Raw genomic sequence first — 10,217 nt, 5'->3', positions numbered from 1 at the left:
AGAAATTTATTGATACTGAGTCAAATATCAAGGAATGAATAATTTATAAGTTTTTTTTGTTTTAGTCGCAAAGACGAAGGTTATTTCAAAAAACCAACCCAAAATTAGTCACTTTCCTTAATCTTAGCTACAGGGCTCAGGTCCTCTTTGAGAATGCTCCAGAAATAAGTCTGTTGAAGATCCACAGAGGTGAAGGGGACAACACGTTATGAGTGCTAACAACAGGCTGGAAGAACCTGTGTAGGTAAATACAAAATTTAGCAACAATTGTTTCGTTACATCGACCTCCCCTTCTCATGAGAGTTGGTTCCGGTGCCTTTGCTGATTTTATCTTCGGAGTCTGCTATCGCAACGCAGTCGTTGCCTTTCAACACTACCCGCAGGTTGTTCACTTAATTCCAACGCCACTGCTGAATCTTGTCAATGCCCTTGAAACTCGAGTTACGACTTGTTTATGCACTACGCTGTGAGGATTTACTGCCTTTGCGTCATTCAGGACTGACAAATTCTCCACATCTACCTGTGAGAATGACTACCCAGAAGATTAGCCATTCAGTGTTTAAATTTATTGTTATTTTAAGGAAGGATAAATTTGTTTTTTTTGTAATAAAGGCTCACTTTGCCGTAGGTAGTGGGAACTAAGATTTCAGCCAATTTGCTACGCCAACAAATGCACGATTGATCACGCATGGCAAGGAATTTTAGAGTTGCAATGCCAGCTAAATTTTTCAAGCCATTTTTGATGGTTGTGATGCGATTTGTTCTCCATTAATTATCTCCTCATATTTTCGCTATCATGGTGGCATTGGCTTGGCTTACCCTTTGTGTGCGAATCCACCTGATGCTAGCATTGCGCATTATCACTTGGAGTGGGTATTCGGGAAGTTTCTCCTTCTTTTGCTTTTGGAAATTTCCACTCTTTAATCCTCTCTTTTGAAAGCGACAGATGGATAGAGGCGCCCTTTTTGAGAGAAAAAAGGCAGTGGGGGGGGGTATTTGCGTTGGGTAAAAGAAATGTTCACCACTTTCTATTTTAATTTTAAAAACAATAAATCTAAGAATTGTTTGGGTGTGCAGTAAAAATCACTCCAGTACTCGCCCTGATACGTCTAGGGATGCACAAGAACCTTGGGCTTACGCATTTGAGGAAGCTTCTTTATCCATTTGGAAGGGGTATTCGCCAATTATAACTTATTTTTTTTTGCAAATATGCATATATCTAGCAGTTTTCTTTTCTTTGCTGTCAAGTTATAGATCAAAGTGTATCAGTAAATGAGTAACTAGTAATTGTTAGACTACCTCCCGTTTCAATTAATGACCTCTTTCCATGGTCAAAATTCGACATTAATTCCAAGACCGACAGGAAAATAAGAAACTTTGAAACTTACGAGCCGAGTTCTTTGTTGACTACTTCAACTTGCTGATAACTAGTAGTAGCTGTACACATTGGCTCATCTTTCAGACATCAATGCAGACGTGGAGGTGTGCCATGTTTAGGGAATAAGAGTTTTTTTTTAACTGGGTCCGGTAAAATGAGAAAATAAAAGGAATTAAAAAATTCCTAATGCTTTTACTTTTTAGATCTCGAGTCTCTTGAGGGAATGGGCTAAAAGTTTAAATTATTCAATAAAAAGGCCACTTTGTGCGCGAACAGCATTTCAAATAAACATTTTCTTAAGGATGAAACTTATTTCAACGAACTTGATGCAGTAATATAGGTGGTTAGGTCATTGATGTCTAAAAAACCCCAAGAAATAACATGAGAGGAGGGATTGGAGATTTTTCGGTGATTTTATTTTTATGGTGAAGAGCTTTAAAGCACAGCGCCTTAATTACTCGCCTCATTTGTAACTCTCTTTCAAGTCCCAACACAAAGCCTCCTTCTCGGTTTGCGACGGAGCCTCATGAATATTCTTCATTTAAATACTAAATTTGCACAGCAGAAAGAAATAAAAGTGAAGTTACGCAGTGTTCGGTCGTGGTGGCAGCACTTTCTGTAGAAACTTCTGTACCACTCCTGCTTCCCCTCTTTTCTTTCCCGAAAATCAACTGCGTCATAATAAGGTGATTTTTTTTCATGCAGAATGGCACCTCTTTCCTCCTCCTCCTCCTCCTCCTTTTCCACCAACTGCTTCAAAAAAGTGCGCAATTCCTAGATGTGACTGTGTATTGCGCGAATTAAGAAATTTTTACTGGCATCTGGGCCTGATGTAGCGCATCGTTTTATCCATCTTTTGGCAACAACCTCTCCAATGATGTCTTGAGACAGGCTGCAACATTATAACGTCGGTTTACTGCTTTGGACAGTAAATTAGCCTCCTTTTCAATTGTCTGACAACCCATAACTGGTGTTTTATTCTTCACTATCATTGTGAATATCAAGAAACTATGAGTTTTCCCCTCTAGATTTTTGAGGGGATAAACAATGCCCAAACCTCCACACCATAGAATTTCATATTCATTCATTTTTACATTGATGGGTCATTATTCTTCAGATTGATCTCAACAACACACGTCAATTTGAGTGAATTTATAACACCTCGTAGGGCAAAAAACACACGTTATGCCATTAATCACGAAATGCTATTTTGTATCAAACGGAGAGAGGAGAAAAAAACGTGTGTGTGTGTGTGTGCATCCCAACCATCGATAACAAAACTTCTCCATCGTTTACGCTGTCAAGTAGGAAAAAAAGCGCAAAATAATTTCACTTTTTCACGAACCGTTATTTTGTATTTCTGCAGTCTGCAAATGGGGGGCCAACCTTTTATCGTAGATGCCTTCCCATCATGTTTGGTAGAATAGATGTTACAAGACTCTCCTAGCCCTTGGGATATCCCTTGAGACTTTATAAGTCGTAGGATTTTTGAATGTTTTTGTTGTAAGTGTACGGACGGTCCAGGAGGCTGGCAGGAGTGCCTCGCCTTGTCGAATATCCCATTAAAACGACGACGCAGAACAATCAACTGAAGACACTGCATTCATAATACCCATTTTAAACATTGCTGTGGTGTCCCCTGTAAAGAATAAAAACTTTAATAAGAATCATATTTACTCCGAGAGATGATAGAATGACAATCTTTGGAAAGACCCATTTTTCCAGCTATTAACCGCCGTTATAGTACAGGTTTATTAAATATAGTCAACCACATTACCGGCTTTCACCTTATCTTTATAAACCTTGCCCTTAACCAAGACCTCCCACGCGCCCCCATTAGAGGGAATAAAAGCACAATATTAAAAATTTTTAGAACAAATTAGCAGTATATTGCGTATCCACTAGCTTCTAGTCTTGTTTGAAAATTTTTCCCTTACAGTTTGCAAAATTTCCTTTCAGAAGGAGACATACTTGAGGACAGGAAGTTTAATTAACCTAGTGAATTTTTCGCCATCACACAGTGACCAAAACTCGAGGGAAATGATGAATTTAAAAAAAATTAGAAAAATAAATATATTATGTAATTTGTAAAAATATTAGTGAGTGGTGAATAAATAAAAATGACTTATTTTTGCGCGACATGAGTAGAGAAGAGAAAAGACTACCAAACACATTTTGAGAGTTATCAAAACATTCAAAGAATCGGAGAAATATCCTTATAATTGCGGTCGCCGAATCTTAGAAAGGCCGGTTTACCGTCTTCTCCTTAGAGCATTGCGTACGATGGGGATGTGATTGCATGTAGGTGTGGTAGCCATTTAAACCGGCATCTAAACACCGGCTCGGATGTCCGGTCCACTCAATCAAGCCTACCCACTCACCTTTTCCAGTCTAACTTAGGTAAAATAATTTAACATTGCAAGGGTAAAAGTTGCTTGGTGAAGTAATTATATCATCTTCTCTCAAATTGGCGCTACCATTTGCACTATTTTGATGAGGCTTGGGCAGTGGGTGCCGTAACGCAGTACTCCGAGACTTTCCAGAAGACGGGAGAAGACCTATTGCTTGGGCAAAACATGCGTTCAACGTACAGTATGGCTTGGACCTGCTGGCATGGCCCGGAGGGCAGCCCGCCCAACAAAACTACAATAGCGGACCCCCTACCTGGCCTCTTCACCAAAACCGAGTGTTAAACAAACATCCAACGTATTACAGTAATTTTACTTAGTTATTCTTCAAAATTAAGAGGATAGATAGTTTATATTCCCAAAGGAAACTACTTTGACAGGTAGAGACTGTAATAGGCAGTGATTCGGGCGATCACTATTTTTATGCTAGCAGTCAGTTTATGTTTTTACTACCTTGTCAACAAAATTGCATATAAACAATTTGTTTTCGCATTTGCATCCCCGAAAACTCAGCCGCCGTTTGTAATAAACGAAATGCTTTCGGAAGCTAGTCTAGATTGAATTGCAGCCTATTCGGATTCAGAGCAGCATATTTCCCAAGGACTGCATTTCGGGCATTGCTGCTGCTTCCCCCAGAAAATGCACCAACCTTTCGGTGATGTTTTTGAATCGGGAAATCACGATTCGTCTTTTTTCCTGCCCCAAATATAAATCCCATTAATCTTTGCATACTTGTAAAAAAGCTAGACACTAGGTGAAATAAGTTAGTAGTGCAATAATCCACGAAGACATGCAGTTCTATTGTGGACGACGTGAGTGATGATGTTATTCAACACAGCGTTATTTTTTCAGGTGATTGAAGATATTCTTGCATTTTACGGCAAATAGCTTGCTGTAACGAACTGTAACTTATTTCCACGTATCCGTTGCATCAGTCTAATGATGCAGTCCCTTTTATGGACTCTTGACTATTTTTCTCTAGTTTTGCCCCCCCCCCCCCCGCCTTGCTGTATGAAATTTTAGTTGAACCTGTTAAATAATGATTCAGAAGGGGTTTAAAAAGTATGATGCTGACACTGAAAAACTTAAAAGTGTATTAGAAAGATCCACTGTTCATGAGACGGATGAAGTATTATGCCTTGTAATGGAATTTGCGGTAATGCCGTTGAAAGTGAATGGTGAAATGGTTGGTTTGAAGTGGAGCTAATCAAGTAATTGTCATAATTTATTGGCAGCAGATGACAATGGGCTTGGGAGACTGTCATTATGTTATTTCTCTTCCTCCCTCATTTAAGGTTCTTTTGGGACTTACGGACTGACTTTGAAGAGGCTTGCTCGTTATGTGATCGAAATTATCATTGCTTTTCCTCAAAACAACCCATTCATTACCCACTACCCCCAGTTAATTCGAGGACACAAATAATTTCCTCCCCGGAAGACTATGCCTATTGTGTGGGTGTGTGAATGTATGTGTGGTGAAATGGAGGCGTAATCGCTCATAGAGGATTGCTCAGTTGCTGAGGGCGGACCAGAATTTATCGCTCCTATCTCGACGCAGCCTGATGAAATTCGAAGCTGCCCAAGACGAGGCTCTAATTTCTTTTCATTTTGCATTTCTGCCTCTGTTTAAACCTCAGAAACAGGCATGACTAGGAAATAGGTAATAGAAAGGTGGCATTCTTGTAGCATTACGCAACGAAAATCCTCGCATTCCATAATTGATGGAAGATAGCGAACACCACCAAACTGACCCAACCCCAATCCACCCCATCCGACCGCACCCACGTGAGAATGTGTACTTTAGGCCAGAGATAGTGCCTTATCCTCATCGTCATCATCATTTTCCCCCAAGTGATGGCTATCACCTTGCCTCGGCACTAGTGTCAGGCCGAAGCAGAATAAGCAGTTGATAAATAAAAGTGCGATGCATAGGTAGAGACGGTGGCGTTAAAAGCTAAGATGTTTGCCGTAGTTAGGGACTTTTTGACTGTGGACTTGGTAGCAACCTTGTATGTTGTTGAGACAAGATGCTAGATTGGGAAAATGACTGTTTCAACGTGGAAAGTGTTTGAAAGGCCGCCGTTTGTAAGAAGCCTTGATGACGAACGATTAGGCCAAACAGAGGCAACCTGAAAATAAGTAAGTAGTATAATTCCCACAAAATAAAGGAGGCAGCATTATATTGCAATAAATTACATGGGGAATTATTTTGTATCGCTTATTAGAGCATACAAGTCTACTAGTGCGTAAACATCAAAAGAGCTTGTACTTGCTTTTTGTACTTACAAATGCCAAAAACATCAAAGGATTTTTAAATGGGTGTTTGAAGTTTAAAGTCTGAAGTGGGCGAATTTCTCCAAAAATATTACATGACAACGAGGTAATCTTTCCTAACAATCAAGGAAAAGCGTTTGGACAAATAATAGCCCGACTTTATGTGAATGCTACTTCGACAGAATGACATTTTTGAAAGATGATGACAAGAAGGGCTGTTGATAAATGCGAAGGGAACCCTTAGTATGAATAGCACATCAAATGACCATTTGTCATCACTCCTCCAGTTGAGAGGCAGAAAGTATTGTGGTGTGTGTTTTAAGGGAATTTCATAGAGGGTCCTTAGAGGATTGTAACAAACAACGATGGTGGTGAAACTGGGCATGAGAGAGATGTTGAATTAAGGTGAGATAAGTATTGCTACTTCCGTGTATTACTGAGCCCTTTTTGGCACATGGTAATCCTGATGTGGAGGCTGCAAATATTTCCTGATTCTTTTTTTGGTTGCACCACAATGTAGGCCGGCTGAAATACACGGACGCGGTGTACGATGCCTGTATGGAGGCTTTCGATTGTCTTCCGTTGGCTGCTCTCATAAATCAACAATTCCTTTGTGTGCATGGAGGTCTCTCACCGGAAATCCACTCTCTCAACGACATTAAAAAGGTGAGATGAAGTTTCGGTAAAGTCATAATTTACACACCTACTTATTTGCTTCGATCTTAATCCCTTCATTCGTCCCTACATCCATTTGTCTGGCTGTCTCGTGACTCATCTGCTCTACTATCCCCTCCATTCTTCCCCCCATCCATCCATCCATCCATCCATCCATCCATCCATCCATCCATCCATCCATCCATCCATCCATCCATCCATCCATCCATCCATCCATCCATTCATCCATCCTGTATCCGTCTACTACCTGTTACTGGACTTATCTTTTCGTTCATTCCTTATCCATTCGTTCATTCATTCGTCACTTTTGTTCTTCCCGACTCGTCGGTCTTTTAGTTCCTACTTTCATTTCGTATTTAGCTATCCGTTAATTTATTAAATAAGATTTTATTTGTCTTGGTACTCCTCATCAATTCTAGAATCATCAAGCAATTTAAATATTGGTCCATTTTTAATCCCCCTTTCTACACTTCCATCCCGAATACCTCCGTCTCGGATTCATCCATCCTGGATCAGTCCATCCCTACCTACGTCCGTTCATTCATTCCTTCATTAAAAGCAGACCTATAATTGCCTACTCAAACTCATGCACAACGTTTTCAAAACTCTTATCTTTCAGTCAACTTACTGTGTCACTGTGAATTGAATAATCACTTCATTTCCAATGCTGCTTTTCCCAACTCGGGCACCATAGGCACCATAACCGATCATATTGCAACTTCAGGCCACGCGCATAAGGTTTCAGGGTCAGGTCACGAAAATTGACACAAGATGCCACCTTCTCTGCTAAAAAGGGCATGTTCTAATGACCTGCATTGAAAAGTCTTTCATAAGCTGCGCCAAGGTGCCATTTTAGTTTGAATGGAGGCCTGTTAAGGTGATTTCAATAGACCCTACTTCTAACACCTGTACACGATTTCAACAAGAAAATTATTTATTCCTAAATGTTAAGGACTTATTTTTAAAACATTTATTCCAGGAGACGACGCAGTACATAAAAAATCCTTGAAACTGCTTCAGAATTAAAACATTTGTAATGTAAACAATAGATCACCCATAGTTGTGTCTCTCGTTACTAAACCAAATGAGCTAGAAAAATATAGAATAATGTGGTTTGAAATGCCAAAATTTTACGTTTATTAAGGAAATGGAGCATAAAAGTGTAAAGACTCAGTGCCGTTTATATGTGAACATTTGGAAGCTGCAATCATGCAGTAATTATTGACAGGAGGAAGATTTTTGACCCAACAATTCACACGCTCCACGAGAGAGCAATTTATGGATAATGTAAAGCAGAACTTTCCAACAGAAGCCGACTTTCCGGAGTTGTGAGAATTCTGGGCATGCATAAGGGAAGCGAGGACTCTCATCTCCCATTCGGTAATGAGTAGTTGAATTTAAGCCTTTGTTTTCAATGTCCTGTACTTAATGACCTTCCTTAGGGCACTCCTAATACGACCCAAGACTATTAAACTTAAGGACAAAAAAGAATCAGCTTCAAGCTGAGGAACCTGTACTACTTTCTCCATGTGGTTCTATGCTGCACCTCCTTTATTGTTGGTGAAATGCTGGTCTTCGCATCCTTCCACTACTTTTGTGCGTATTTTATTCGGAAGTGAAGTGACGCGCCTGAGTGTCGTTGCGCCTAGCAGTAAGATCCAGGCCAATTTTATCCCCCTTGTCAAGACATTTTATCAAATTAATCCATCAGTAGCAGCACCATTCAAATCTTCTGTACTGATTACAGGCTGAAAGCCGTCTTGGCATCCATCGTGGGCTAATCTTTCGAAAGTAGGACTGTTCTTAAATGATCGAGTTCATGATTATCACGGAAAAAGCAAACTCTTGGTGAACGTTTGTGTGGAACCACAGCGACGATCATCATGAATAGTTGACAACTTAAGTGTCTTCCTGAAGAGTGGCTAGGGGTTCTACCATAGCACAATCTACGTTTGAAGTCTTCTGTTTAGGCAAACAGCTATTCTCGGGTTTGGGTTCTTCTTTTAGGCGGAGCTTCGTCTTCACTGCCACACTACCACTTTCGCCTGCCACCTTGATTAACGATGCCCTGATAGGAAGCTGGTTTTCGCTCGTCAGTAACGTAGCATCCTTTTCTGTGGCTGTTAAACTCTAGGTATTAGTTGACTTTGAAGGACCTTGGTCTGCTCTACTGCTTCTGGTACCTTTCGAGGCATCCAAAATTTGTTTGCTTGACAGTAGCCTTGCTATGACTTCTCTCTCCACAGTATCCAAACTCCTCAAGCCATCTGACGCGTACTTTATTATGCTATAGTGCGGAGAAAAATCAACTACCTCAGTTTAGACTTTTTATTTTTCTAATATAATATAGATTGTCATTTATTTCGTTCTTCTTTTCAGTTTAAATTAAATTTCCTTTAATTAAATACAAAAGGGTAGCAAGCGTATTCAGCAATCATCCGACCTCAATCCTCCAATCAGATCCGACCAAGCAATGCAATGCGTAGATACACCCTTAATTTACAAATTTAAAGGTAAAAATTATTAAAAATGCCCTTTTTGACAGTAAAGATGTCTTCCTTCATTGCTTTCGATGTGCACAAACCAAAGAATGGAACTTTGTGATTTGTCAGATTTTCTTTGCCGATCTCCTGGGTCCAACCAATTGGCATCTACTTCCAGGAAAAATTGCTTCACTGTTTTGTAAACTGCAAGATAGGCTGATCTTTATCTAGCTCATCCATTTAGTTTTCTTTAATGGGCGATACAGTCACGGCTAGTTGAATGTTCCAAATTAAAGTAGCGCATCCTATTTGCTGGAGAGGCAGGCATGGTAATGCCGTACATGAAGCAGGTTGTATTTTTATAATGAAGGGCATAATTGGCATCAGCCCTTATAACAAAGGAATTAACCTTCCCTCCTCCCCTCCTTCTTCTTTATTACCCAGCTTTCGAGGCTACCATCAAAACAGGAACGGCATTAAAGGATGCAAAATGGGTTGTGATATTCAGGTGATAGAGTTTTTTTCGATGTAGCTTACCCTTTTCTGTCTCCAAGGGTGGTTACTTGTTTGGTAGGAAATTGCCTCCCCACCTGCAATTGAAGATTTGCCTTCTACTTTAGAAGGTGGTTTGACATTTGGGGGGAACAAAAAAGTTGCAAACACCTATGCTTCTCATTTTTTAGTGCAATTTTGCACTCTTGCGCTGATTTTTGTGATATTTAGCGATTCGAGCAAAAAAGTTTTGCAGAAAAAACTTTGAACAGGGAAAATTATGTGCGCGAAGATATGATAGATGGAAGAAAAATGTTTATAGGAATTTTCTACCTTGCACTTCACAGTTTTTACCTTTTTCTAAGGGTGGTAATTAGGAGTGCTTTCATTAACGGTTGAGAAATCCGATTTAGCTATTTATCGAACCTAACCCTGTAGATTGATCCATCTATCCTCGTTGTATCAATCCATCTATCCATTTTGGATCCATCCATCCATCCATCCTGT

At 39.9% G+C, this 10,217-nt stretch overlaps 1 protein-coding gene across 1 annotated transcript in view; it reads left to right on the top strand. All coding sequences in view use genetic code 11, as the record gives it.

The window, feature by feature from the left end:
* Positions 1-6,305: 6,305 nt before the first annotated feature.
* EGR_07081 (Serine/threonine-protein phosphatase 2B catalytic subunit 2) overlaps positions 6,306-10,217 on the top strand; it is a gene marked incomplete at both ends in the record, with an annotated part of 17,272 nt that continues 13,360 nt past the window's right edge. Inside the window, 2 exons of the mRNA XM_024496330.1 lie at positions 6,306-6,369; positions 6,581-6,726. Coding sequence (XP_024349257.1) covers positions 6,306-6,369; positions 6,581-6,726 — 210 coding nt within the window. The remainder of the gene's footprint in view (positions 6,370-6,580; positions 6,727-10,217) is intronic.

Source organism: Echinococcus granulosus (assembly GCF_000524195.1).
Source record: "Echinococcus granulosus chromosome Unknown EG_S00069, whole genome shotgun sequence".
NCBI classification, from domain to species: domain Eukaryota; kingdom Metazoa; phylum Platyhelminthes; class Cestoda; order Cyclophyllidea; family Taeniidae; genus Echinococcus; species Echinococcus granulosus.
The sequence above is the reverse complement of the archived record's forward strand: the minus strand, read 5'-3'. Positions and strand labels throughout refer to the sequence as shown.